At 36.7% G+C, this 12531-nt stretch overlaps 3 protein-coding genes and 1 non-coding gene across 5 annotated transcripts; 1 reads left to right on the plus strand and 3 right to left on the minus strand.

Moving 5' to 3' along the window:
* Window positions 1–5340: 5340 nt before the first annotated feature.
* On the plus strand, window positions 5341–10339 carry LOC127800504 (probable polygalacturonase). Of its 2 annotated transcripts, XM_052335142.1 has the most exons (7): window positions 5341–5505; window positions 5709–5791; window positions 7081–7398; window positions 7548–7668; window positions 7768–7942; window positions 8049–8119; window positions 8672–10339. In XM_052335142.1, the coding sequence occupies exons 2-7, from the start codon at window positions 5762–5764 to the stop codon at window positions 9349–9351; spliced, it is 1395 nt and encodes a 464-aa protein (XP_052191102.1). In that variant the 5' UTR covers window positions 5341–5505; window positions 5709–5761; the 3' UTR covers window positions 9352–10339. The 2 variants fall into 2 exon arrangements, with proteins under 2 accessions (XP_052191102.1, XP_052191101.1); XM_052335141.1 differs by having other exon boundaries at window positions 5341–5791.
* LOC127800924 (U2 spliceosomal RNA) lies at window positions 9991–10187 on the minus strand. Its single transcript, XR_008022909.1, has one exon. It is a non-coding gene; the product is annotated as a U2 spliceosomal RNA (small nuclear RNA).
* Window positions 10340–10475: 136 nt separating the features above from the next.
* LOC127800505 (pathogenesis-related protein STH-21-like) lies at window positions 10476–11378 on the minus strand. The gene is made up of 2 exons (XM_052335143.1): window positions 11066–11378; window positions 10476–10918 (listed from the first exon to the last, which is right to left on the minus strand). Exons 1-2 carry the CDS (start codon window positions 11247–11249, stop codon window positions 10620–10622), a joined length of 483 nt encoding a protein of 160 aa, XP_052191103.1. The 5' UTR covers window positions 11250–11378; the 3' UTR covers window positions 10476–10619.
* A 191-nt stretch (window positions 11379–11569) lies between these two features.
* On the minus strand, window positions 11570–12316 carry LOC127800506 (major strawberry allergen Fra a 1.06-like). Its single transcript, XM_052335144.1, has 2 exons — window positions 12110–12316; window positions 11570–12011 (listed from the first exon to the last, which is right to left on the minus strand). The coding sequence occupies exons 1-2, from the start codon at window positions 12314–12316 to the stop codon at window positions 11733–11735; spliced, it is 486 nt and encodes a 161-aa protein (XP_052191104.1). The 3' UTR covers window positions 11570–11732.
* Window positions 12317–12531: the final 215 nt, after the last annotated feature.

The raw sequence follows: 12531 nt of genomic DNA on the forward strand, positions 1-12531 counted from the left end.
GTAGGTTTTGCTTACTTCTTGCCTAACCACATCTGGTAGCTGGAATTTCTTGTTAAACAGTATTTCTTGAATGCAAGAGTTCTCGACAACCTAATAGTAATGAATAAAATATGAAAGAGACGAGTGGGGAAGGAGATGATAAGTGCTTAATGTGTGGGAAGGTGGGCTGTATGGGTAGGACCAAATCTTTGCTTATGTTTTTGTTGAATAACAGTGGCCTTATACAGTAGGAATCGTGGGTTGAGGGCCGCCTGAAAATAGCTAGTTGTTTTTCTCGTTATTTCCAATTCTGTTAGTTGTGTTTGTTGTGGGAGATATTCACTTCTTATTCTTGTAATGCGTGGGTGATAAATAGTCAGAATTGTTTTGAAATAAAGTATGAGGAATTAAGTCCCAAACTCTCTTCCCCAATTCTTTCTTCTTCTTTCCCTCCAGTTTAGTAAATTCTTTTATCAGGAGATTTAGGCCTAGTTCGATATACGAATTTTGTTGAGCCACGTTTGCAGCTGTGTTTTTTTCCCTGTTGTTTTAAAAGCCAAAAATTATGAACATTCTAAGAATATATATTCATATGGTTTTTGTGTTTGTACAAAGTTAATTGTTGAAAGAAATAAAAATATGTTTTGTTGTTTTCTAAACCCAGAGGATTTTGTGATGAAATTTTAGGGGCAATTCTCAAAGTTCAACAAATGCATGTAGCTTAGTATCTAAATTTTAGCATATTAAAACGGTGTTTGAGCTCACTATTTGAGCAAATCTACTTCTAGTTATAAAATTCTTTATTCGATTTCAAATTTTGATAATTCAAGAGAATGATATCTACTGATTTAAAAATTTGTTATTAAAACTACATGAAACAAACATACTTCTAAAATTTTCAATTCTAAAATTAATAAAAAAAAAGAACAGCAAACATATCCAAATAGCCCTTAATTTAGTTACCCAACGTCAAAAACATGTCTCCAAAACAGCAGCAGAATTAGTCGCCCTGCGAAGTGCAGGCAAGCTGGGGCCAGTGCCAGGGAGGGGCAGGGCGGCCAAGGCAAGGCTCGTGAATCTCTGTCTCTGTGTGGTCTATCTGGTCTGGTTCTCCATGGCCATGGAATTCTAGGACACCAACTTTATGTCACGTGTCAAAATTCACCCTCTCCAATTCTTGGATTGATTCCCCTTTTTTTCGCTTGACAATCTGCATTGGATGCTAGAGCCTCCCAAACAAGCACCATTACGTGATAAGAGATGTATGTATTCTGTAAATATAATCATTAAAACAGTAGTTTGAGTGATACAAAAGTTAAAATATTTGAATTTAATTTTTATTCAAATTTTCTCACAAGTAACTTTTTTTTATGATAGAAAGTTTAGTGGGTTGTCCGTTATAAAATTATTTTAAATTTAAAGCAAGCGAATAATAATATATTTAAAGCAAACGAATAATAATATTATTACTGAAACTTATTTTTACAAATATTTTCTGAACTGTCTTAGGCTATTGTATGGATTGTTGTGGGCGAGGAATAGTCCAATGGTAAGGCACAATCTCTCCAAGTCCAGTGAGCCTAAGACTGACGTTATCTCTGCGAGGTCGTATAGTTACTAAAGCGCGAGTTCTGGTTACGATAACCAATGAGTTCCCCGCGATGGCTCCAGCTCGTTGGTTAACCCGATCAGCTCGTGAAGAAGACCACGAAACAGAACATCCAAATCTGATGTCTATCTGTCCTTATACATGGAAACTAGTCCCCGCATAATGCAGAACTTTTACTTCTTGTTTTATGGAGATAATGATATATTATCTCTCACGATATGGCCCCACTATTTTAAATTTTTTGTAAATTGTTAATATCCCACACTATAAATAGGGGATCAAAAGCTATTGTACGAATATGATGAAAAATACATACTGTTATTCTGCAAAAATGATCAGAGAATAGTCGTGAACTAGGCATCATTTTGGTTGAACCATGTAAAAAACTCTTGGATATTATTTGTTGATGGTGTTATTGTTCTCTTCCCCTCGCATTCGTGATTACTGGATTAGTATAGGCTGACGATTGATTTTCAGTCGATCATTTCTGCACGTCGACACTTATTAACTAATATTAATCTTATAAATGACGCTAGAGTGCAATATATTAGAGCGAATTTGCCACCTTAAATCACATATGAATAACTAAATGATAATTAAACTTCAAACCTTGCTAAAGTGATACACAATACATTTATTAAAAAATTATCATCTTTTGTGATACACAGATATATTTGTCTAGGTGCTTTTATATTTTTAACTTATGTTCTATATAGTTATTGTAATTTATCAAAATTAAAAACTTCATTGTTTTGTTTCAACAAAACTAAAGAGTGTGCAGTAGACTAAAAATAAGAATTAACCAACTAATGAAACACTAAAGAGGTTGAACATAATAAGTAAAATTGAACCCAAATACAAATTAAATCAAATACCTAGATTGAATCCAAACAAATTAACGAAGAATGAACAAAAAATTTAATGAAATCAAACATATACTAGATTTGGGTTTGATTTATGAACAAGCAAAACACTCAAACCTAGGTTTCATTTTGTTGATTTGGGATTCATCATCATTTTCAAAGACGAACATGGATTTGGGTTGTCTTCGAAGGTGAACCCATTCATCTTTGAAGGACATAGACATAAAGAAAGGGATAGAAGAAGTGAGGGAGTCGAGTCAATCAAGAAGCATTGTTGCCATCCTTGAAGATAACCATCATCCTCACATTTTCCCTCTCTTCAATTAGTATCACCAATTTGCCATCGAAGACAATAGGGTTTTTCTAACTTGTCATCATGGTCGTTGGCAAGATCATTGTTGACCATATTAGCGAGATACAAATGAGAGAGAGGGAGGGAAGGAGAGAGTAAGGTGGAGAGAAGAGAGGGAAAAAAATGAGATAATAAAAATATAAATAAATAGAATTAATCTATTATTTGTGTTGAACATTTTTATATTGCCCGACGCAAATGTGGTATTGCCACACCCCTCTCTCCCAACTTCACCCTAGTACAGTCTGTAGTTCATATACATATATATATATATGTATATGAAAATAATTTTATATTTTTTTAAATATTACTATAATATCTTTTAATTTCATATTTTTATTTATTGAGTAATGTTGTAAATAAATTACAATTTAAGAATATTTTATAAAGAATTATATATTTAAAAATTATTTACAAATTAATACTATTATATATATAAACTAAATATGATATATAATATAAACGATCCGATTTTTTTGATTTTTTGATGTGTTCAATTTGAATATCTATTCAACCGAGTTGGTTCAGTTTTGAAAAAAATTCAATCTATTCAGTTTAAATAATTTGATTAATTTGGTTTCACCTCTATTTGTCAAACACGGTTAAAAAAAAACATAAAATAAGTATAAATTTTGTTATGCTTAAAAAAAAAAATTATTAATTATGATTACAATTGTAAGTATTAAAATAATTATAATTATACTATATTTGTAATTGTAATCGAGGTAATTAAAATTAATCTACAATAATTATATATAATATTTAGTTTTTATATATAAAATAGTATTAATTTGTAAATAAATTTTAAATATATATTTCTTTATAAAATATTTTTAAGTTGTAAATTTATTTACAACATTGCTCAATAAATAAAAGTATGACATTAAAAGATATTATAAAAATATTTTAAAAAAATATATAAAATTATTTTCATATATATATATATATATATGTATGTATGTATCTGAACTGGGGGCTGTATGGGGACAATAGATTAATTCTGTATAAATAAAATTATAGATTGATCATAGTTTTTACATGATAGATAAAAGAAAAAATTAAAAAGTAAAATAAAAAATCAATATCATTCTCAAAATTATAAAAAAAAATAATCGGCAGTATAATTTAATGAATGGTGATGAATGAATTCATTCATAATCACAAAGCAGATGACCAAAGTTTCAGTGTTTGTGATTTAAACCAGAGTTATATGGGGGGGAGCAATAAATTGAGCCCATGATTCGTGTTCGAACACAATGAATGAATGAGCAGCAAGCAAGCAATTCCTCATGTCTACATCTGTCATGTTTGAACAATTAATTACAAGGTGCTGGAAATTTAATTATAGGGTACGACTGTCACCTTCGGATTATTCAATAATTAATTAATTGCAATTAACAACGTTGTCATGTTGAAGTCAACCCATTCTTCAACAGATTATATATATATATATATATATAAAAGTTAAAAGTACCCATAATAAAAATAAATAAATAAATAAAAATATTAATAGAGAGAGTATTTATATATAATTTAAAACTATCAATCTTCAACAGATTATATATATATATATATAAAAGTTAAAAGTACCCATAATAAAAATAAATAAATAAATAAAAATATTAATAGAGAGAGTATTTATATATAATTTAAAACTATCAAACAACAAAACACTCTCTTCTTCTCCCCCTGTAAGTGGAAGGAAATAAACACTCTTGAGTCTCAGCAGTAGCTTCGATTTATAGAGCTAAACCCAAACCCAAGCAAGGGACAGTTTGTAATCTACACTCAACACCGAAGGGACAGTTTGTAATCTACACTCAACCTCAGTACAAATACACCATCTGGCACCTGATAGACCAACCCACCTGGACTCTGGACTCTGGACTCTGGACTCGTATCTATCAAAAAAAAACAAAACCATGGACCAAGTGGGGACACGCACGCCACGTCACGCCCCCCCCGCGCAACAAAACCGCACCCCACCGCTTCTGTCTCAATTCGATTTTTCCATGCTTTGTCAAAAGCAGCAATCGGTGCCAGGCTGGCACATTGCCATGATTACTTCCGGGCCCCACAATGACATCCCTAATTACTACTATATATCATCTTTTCTTTTGTGAATAATTTTTAAATATAAAAAAATAAAGATTTAAATTCATGGTCTTTAATTTAATTTAATTTAATTTTATCATTGTATTTAAGTTTTATTTTTATTTAAAATAATTTACTTTTACTTTTTTTTTATTTACGTAAAACAATTAAGGGTACAGAAATGTTACAAAAACTGATGAAAACAATTTATATACGGTTTTAATTTGGTGGGCTTTGTCAGGCCTATGTGGGCCAAAAGCAACAGAAGCCACGTGTGTGCCGTGACGCCATCTCCCCTCACCGCCGCTCCAAGCCGATAGTTTCACCGAGGAAAACCCATGTGCCTGCGGGTAGAATTATCACTCACCTCCCCACCCTTTATCTCACAAAGCAATCATCTCGGGACAAATCCTATGTCACCCCCTGGACTCAACATATGAATACTAGACACACCAACTTTTGTTTTCCAGCTTCTCTCTCTCCTCCGCTTTCTCTCTCTAAAACCCAAGTGGGGGATCCGTCGTACAATTCAAAACAACCTTGTCGGCTAAAGACGTTATTCATCGTATTTAAATGCTGATTAGCATTTCCCTGATCATTATAATCACGTATTTTTATTGTTACTTTTTTATTCTCCGTATCACCTTTCTTAAGTTTTCATTTGTCACCCATTGCTCCTCTCTCTCTCTCTCTCTCTCTCTCTGTAATTTTTCTTGCCATTTTATATAGTAAAGGTTCGAGTTTCGGTGTATATTATAGTACCCAGAAAGCTACTCTGCCTTTTACACTGCTTTTTCGATCTCTGGTGCAGCTTCTGCTGTTTGGGGCATCAGAATCTGTCGTTGTTTCTTGATTTGGCTGCTGATGCAGGGGCCAAGCCTCGTGAAGATGCTAGTAAGTACGTTGTTTCCTATCTGGGTTTCTGCTTCTTTCCCAAATCAAGAAAATTTCAGGGCTTGGCTCGTTTCTTCTTAGGGTTTTGCTGCAATCCATTGAGGTCTGCATTCAATTTCCTTGTTCGGTTTCTGCAAATTTTCGGTGATGAACGTTTACCAATCATGGATGGTTGAAGGGGAACACATACAACGTTGAATTTTCTCTCTTTTCCTTTGAAGTTTACGCACTCAATTTTCCAGTACGATCACTATGGATATCATAGTTTGGTAGCACTTTATGCTGTGGATCTCTTCTCTTTTTCCACTGATTTATAAATGCAGTTTTCAGATAGTAAATTCAATGGCTTCTGTTTCAGTGATTAGTTGTTTCTCGTACTTAATTTGTTTGCGTCTGTTCATTTATTCCTTGTTTGGGATTTCGAACTAATTGACTCTGGAAAAATTGGGTTGTAAAAATCAGCTACTGGAAAAAAATTCTTCTATATGTCAAAGCTACTACGTTCTTCATTGTATTAGCATTTTCTCAATAGTTACTACTGTAAATATTTTGAGCCCTCTTAATTATCTGCCATTGTTCATCCTGATACGAATTCAATGCATTTGTGCCGTACGGCCTTTTCGAATGTTTATGAGAATTTGCAGCTTGCCTATTTTGATTGGCTTCAGCTATATTTACTGTTAATTTTCATGTGTTTGTGCCTCTATATATGTTGTGTGCATCTTTGTCTTTATTTCTCCCCATCTTATCCATCTATATTCAAATTTTTTACTTGCTATGAATTCCAACTTGGTGGTAAATAAAACATTGTTAATTTCTATATTCAATCTATTTGGGCTTGTATTTTATCCTGCAATTTTACTTTCTCTGGGCTTATTCCTTTTGTGTTCTACTTTTTCTTCCCCCTTGATTTGTTCTTTGAATTTATTTTCCTTCTTTATTTATTTTCTATTATTCTTGTATACATGCACGTGGAGCAAATGAGCATGCAGCGACTTGTTGATTTAAGAATCTAATTCTGATATTTCCCGAGTAATTTGGCAATGTCTTTTTTTTTTTTTTTTGTAAGTAGTTTGACAATGTCGTTGAAAAGGATATTGTTCGAATATCCTTTTCAACAATGTCGTTGAAAAGGATATTCGAACAATATAGGCAGTTGGCCCTGTCTTTTTCTTGTCGCATTCTCTAAATATGTTAGTTTCATTAGTATGTCATATTTGTTGAAACTTGTCTAAGATTTTTGTGTCCTTATCGAAAAAGTTTTTATTGTCGTTTCCTTGTTTTTTCAGGTGCTTTTGCTCTTGCTTCTCCCATTGAGCAATGCTGACAAAATTGTTAGCGAAGGGAGTGAGAGACAGTGCAAGTATAAGCCAGAACTAGAAAACAGACCACATAGTGTGTCTGTTGTAGAGTTTGGTGCCATTGGGGATGGAAAAACATTGAACACTGTTGCCTTCCAGAATGCAATTTTCTATGCCAAATCCTTTGCTGACAAGGGTGGTGCTCAGTTGTATGTGCCACCAGGAAGATGGCTTACTCAAAGCTTTAATCTTACCAGCCACCTCACGCTCTTTCTGGCAAAGGGTGCCATCATTCTTGGCTCTAAGGTTTCATTCTATTCTTCCCATTTATTCCTCCATTTCCTTCTTGTCTTTTATTCCTATCCTTCATTGTACAAAAAAATAGAAGTGGCATAGAGAATGAACTAATGTATTTTTATGAGCCTCTGATTTTCACATGTTTTTTGTTCAATTAGGATATATCTCACTGGCAAATCGATGAACCCCTTCCTTCATATGGTCGAGGACTTGAACTTCCAGGAGGAAGGTATAGAAGCTTAATAAATGGATATAAGTTGCAAGATGTGATAATAACAGGTACCGCTGCCCTGACTTAACGTTGTCAAATTCAGTGACTGAATACTTTACTTTTCAAAGAGGTTTCTTTTTGTATCTCACTTTGCACTTCATCACTAGGTGACAATGGAACCATTGATGGACAGGGCTTGGTTTGGTGGGACTATTTCACCTCACATTCCTTAAATTATAGCCGTCCCCATCTTGTTGAATTTATTGGTTCCAAGGATATTGTGGTGTCAAACCTTACTTTCCTGAATGCTCCTGCATTTAATATTCATCCAGTATATTGCAGGTGAGTTGATTGAGATTTTCATAATCTGTCATATGGATATATTTAAGTGTTAGGTTATATGTTAATGAGTGTAACGATTTCATCACTATAATCCTATTTTATGCAGCAATCTGCTAGTTCAGAACGTTTCTGTCTATGCTCCACCCAAATCACCTTACACTGTTGGCATTGTCCCAGGTATACACAATGATCTATCGCATTGATTTTATACCTTGTTTAAATTTGTGAAGAATTATGTCAGGAAATAATTTCCCTATTATGTGCCTTCTGTGTAATCGGGGGCCTAAACTGATGTCTTTAAATTCTTTTCCCTGTTTAGTTTTGAGTGGTGATTGTTGTCAAGGTATTCAATGTGACTTCTATATTTATGCGAAACAAATTGGTAACCTGATTTTGCTTGAATTATGATCCAACTTCTGTTTTGTGGTTGTATTCCTGTGCTATAGTTCTAGGGGTTCTTCATCCACACAAGTATAGCGAGTCTTTAGTCGAATAACATCCTCGTAGCAACTCAGTTTTCTTTATGCATTGATATTATCATCTAACACATATTGGCGTCTGAGAAATCTGACTGGTTAGTGCTACATTATCCCCTGGTCAATTTCTGTATTTGAGAAATTGATAGACAAAAAACACTTTTCATCTGTGCTGCTCTACTAATCTTCTATGTATAAATGAAAAATCAAGCTGTGGAGAATTCTACTTCATATGACAAGTTTGTTGTTTCAGATTCTTCAGATAAAGTATGCATAGAGAACTGCGACATCAGTGTAGGTTACGATGCCATTGCACTCAAAAGCGGCTGGGATGAGTATGGGATCGCCTATGGCAGACCCACAACAAGCGTGCACATCAAACATGTCCACCTACAAGCATACTCCGGTGCTGCTCTTGCCTTTGGAAGTGAGATGTCTGGCGGCATTTCAAATGTCCTCGTGGAGCACCTCCACCTCTACGAGTCACTCTGTGGGATCGAGTTCAGAACAACAAAAGGTAGAGGGGGATACATCGAAGAGATCATTATATCCAACGTTGAGATGAAAACTGTGCGTGTAGCATTTGGTGCAACGGGTCAAATTCGCTCTCATCCAGACGACCACTTTGATCCATCTGCGCTCCCAGTTTTGCGCCAGATCACCCTGCAGAATGTTGTCGGCACAAGCATCGGCCTTGCTGGCTACTTCACCGGAATTCAGGAATCTCCCTTCACTTCCATATGCCTGTCCAACATCTCCTTAGGTATCAATTCTTGCTCTCCTACATGTTGGATCTGCACAAATGTCTTGGGATCCTCTCGGTTTGTGTTCCCTGAACCGTGCCCTGATCTCGGGAGCTCCTTCCCCAACTCTTCCCTGGCCTGCTTCTCCCGACTGAATCCCGATAGCGGCACCGCAGCTTCAGCTTTATGAAACCGTTTCCCAGTTCCAGAACTCTGATCCAGTCAATGTATAAGGTGGAAAGCTGAAGTGTGATAAACCCGTTACAGTTTACAGTCCTGGCCAGCCAGAATGCTTTGTTTCTGCATCTTCCCAATTCCCATTTCGTTTCTTCGTGTTCTATTTTAATGTTTCCAGTTGCTCATTGTGTACAGTCATCATTCCTTCATTCCTGTGGTAAAGCAGTTTTGGTAGTTGTGGTCTTTTCTTGTCAAGTTGCTGCATTACAGTGTTGTAAACCCTCAGCATCTATAGATTTGAAGTTGGGTTTCTGTTGAATTACATTTGACCGGAGTTCTTGGTATATAAAGTTGAAATCGAGTAAAGAACTCTGTTAAATCCTTCATTATTCGCCTTGATTTTCAGTTCTGCATTTGCGAAGCTTCATTAATAGAAGAACGTTACTTAATTACTCAAAAAGAATCCCCCCTTAAGGATTGCATCATCACATCATATTAGCAACCTTTAGCCAATTTATCCTTTCTAAACAAAAGGTTACCTTACGATGGAACCTTAAATATCGACCTCAGTGCATCCGGCCCATTCAAAATACGAACCCGTAACGAAAGTTGCAAGACATTTAGGCTTCGGAAACTTAAGACTAAAGGTTTGGCGGGGCGCGCCAGGCCAGGGCAGTGGTGCAACGCCAAGGCGACGCTCGAGTGACCACAGTAGCAAGCTACCGCCAACGGCCCTCCCCCTCAAAAAATTAATTTAATATCATGTGGGCCGATGACCCACGTATCAGATATTAAACTGATAAGAACAGATACTACACTTGATCTTAGCCAAAAGGCCGAGAAAGGTATGCTCTTCCATCCTTCCGCCTGGCTTTCTTATTCCGCTCTTTCTGTTTCCTCCTCCTCGTTACAGGTCGATGTGGGACACACGTAGCATCAAACACTCACATATCTGCAGTTAATTAAGCTAAAGCTACGGACAAAACTTGGATCATTCTGAAATCTGGGCTGTGCTTTTTCTAAATCAAGACTCTAGCAAAACTTAAAAGGGTCATTTGACAGTTGATGTTTCTCATCGATTACCCAAAATCCGATCCAGTGAGTTGCAGTTGCAGAATCATCAAGGAAGATCAAAGATGAACAAAACCCAATTCCAGAGATATCCAAAATTTACATGAAGAATATATCTTTCAAGCAACTTCAAGATCCACAACAAGAAAGGCAAAAGTGTTCTGGAAGTAAAGAGGAAAGCATACGTTGAAACAAACATGTTTGAAGGTTTCAAATATAGGCATGGGGGTGGGCCAGGAGATAGGCTTCCACAACTTCATACATGCCAATGGCTCTGTCCTTGCCCATCTCGATGTCTTCTTCTTTGATCTCCACATTCTCCTTCGTTCTATACTCGCTCGTCATCCTGCAAATACATCCCGTATAGCCGTAAGGCTCAAACTTCACCTCGCAGGTGATGGATTCCAGCTTCTCCATCAAGGTGTCGGCATCGGTAAACGTGTACTTGCACGTGAAATTCTCCTTGTCTAGAGCGTCGATCCGAAGTCTGGCATACCTCATAGGGCTAGCTGCAATAACAGATCACAGTTACTGTCAGATGGGATCTTTTTGTGTCTGTGTTTTTCCTAGATTTCTGCGTGTGAATTGCCCGATTCAGTCCCAACAGTTATCATCCAATACCAGCCAGAACTATGAATAAAGTGGGAGATGCTAACCTTCGGTGAAGTTCATCTGCTTGATGCTTCCGACTTCTCCATTGCCCTCAATGAATTCAATGCTCTTGATTGATGAAAACATGAGCTTGGGGCAGAGGTTGTGGGAATCAAGGATCAGGGCCTTGAACATCCTATCTCGAGTCACTTGGGTTTTGAAGGATTGATTGACTTTGGTGACGCCCATGTCTTGTAATTACTGCAACAGATCTGCAAGCAATGGATTGAATGAAGATTTGAGATAGAAGAAGGGGATATGATATTTGCTTGTTAGGGCTTGTCTACTAAGAAAATTAGGTGAATGCTTCTGAAGTCTTTATTGGTGGTCTGCCATTCAAAAAGTCTTTATTGTGGACCATGATCAATTAGGCATCAATCAACCTTCAATTTTGACCGGTTCAACACGGATGGATGGTTCCTTTGATGGACAATATGGTGGTTCCAAGAATTTTCTCATTGAAGATTGAAATTTGGAATCCAATTACGACACTAATTGAAGATCATTAATCCCATAATAAAAGTACCATTTTTTCATTTTAACACTAGATCTCCAGTGTGAGATTTTATTACAAACCAAGGGCAAGCAGAGCCAGACAGAAGCAAATTAAGAACAATACAATGTGACAATAGTCTTGAGAGAGAGCACCAGAAGGCCAGCACAGTAATCCACTTACGCATAGGCATCAGGGTTTTTTATGAGGTAGTCTTCCACAACCTTGTACATCCCAATGGCCTTCTCCTTGCCATCTTTCAGCTCCTCTTCGCCTATCACGACATCATCGCTCAAGGTGTAGTACTTGCTTGTCATCTTGGAGATGGTGCCACCACCCGGCGAGGGCACGAATTGAACCTCGTAGGCAATCTTCTCAAGCTTCCCCATCAAGGCGTCGCCTTCGATCAGCGTGTACTTGTACGTGTATGTCTCTGCATTGATCTCGTCAATCCGGTTCTTTGCCGGACCAAAAGGGCTGCCTGCAGCACACCAATAAGAAGAATATCAACATAAGGCCTTTTAGGATGACAATTTGGCTACGCATTGAAGTGAACATAAGTTGAGTGAGCAATGTTGCCTTCAGCAAAGTTGATCTGCCTGATGCTGCCAGCCCCGCCATCGCCTTGGACGATTTGGATGCTCTTGACAGCCTGTGGCATGAGTTTCGGGATTAAGTTTTCGGAGTCGAGGATCAATGCCTTGAAGATCCTTGCAGGAGGGAGTGGGGAAGTGTACTCGTCAGTGAAAGTGAAGACGCCCATGATTTAGTTTTCTGAAGCAGTGAAGACAAATTTGAACCAAAAAGGCTTGATTTGATCAATGTGGTGGTGTGGATTTGTTGATGAGAGGGTAGTAATTATAGGCTCTTTGCTTGGCTCATATGCTTGTAAATACACAGGGCCGGCCGGCCATGAATTCTGTTTAGAGTTTGTGTTTGGTCAGTCAGTGCAAATCCCATTCCAATGAATTGAAGGGT

This window comes from Diospyros lotus, chromosome 4, assembly GCF_014633365.1.
Source record: "Diospyros lotus cultivar Yz01 chromosome 4, ASM1463336v1, whole genome shotgun sequence".
Classification (NCBI taxonomy): Eukaryota; Viridiplantae; Streptophyta; class Magnoliopsida; order Ericales; family Ebenaceae; genus Diospyros; species Diospyros lotus.

Bases quoted from the DNA above. Each gene is read 5' to 3' on its own strand.
- LOC127800506 (XM_052335144.1), bottom strand. From the start codon at position 12,316: ATGGGCGTCTTCACTTTCACTGACGAGTACACTTCCCCACTCCCTCCT. The intron at 12,012-12,109 runs GTTCACTTCAAT...GGTCCGGCAAAG, and splicing joins ACATTGCTCACTCAACTTAT to AACCGGATTGACGAGATCAA.
- LOC127800504 (XM_052335141.1), top strand. From the start codon at position 5,762: ATGCAGGGGCCAAGCCTCGTGAAGATGCTA. The intron at 7,669-7,767 runs GTACCGCTGCCC...CTTCATCACTAG, and splicing joins GCAAGATGTGATAATAACAG to GTGACAATGGAACCATTGAT. The intron at 8,120-8,671 runs GTATACACAATG...TTGTTGTTTCAG, and splicing joins CACTGTTGGCATTGTCCCAG to ATTCTTCAGATAAAGTATGC.
- LOC127800505 (XM_052335143.1), bottom strand. From the start codon at position 11,249: ATGGGCGTCACCAAAGTCAATCAATCCTTCAAAACCCAAGTGACTCGA. The intron at 10,919-11,065 runs GTTAGCATCTCC...CTGTTATTGCAG, and splicing joins GCAGATGAACTTCACCGAAG to CTAGCCCTATGAGGTATGCC.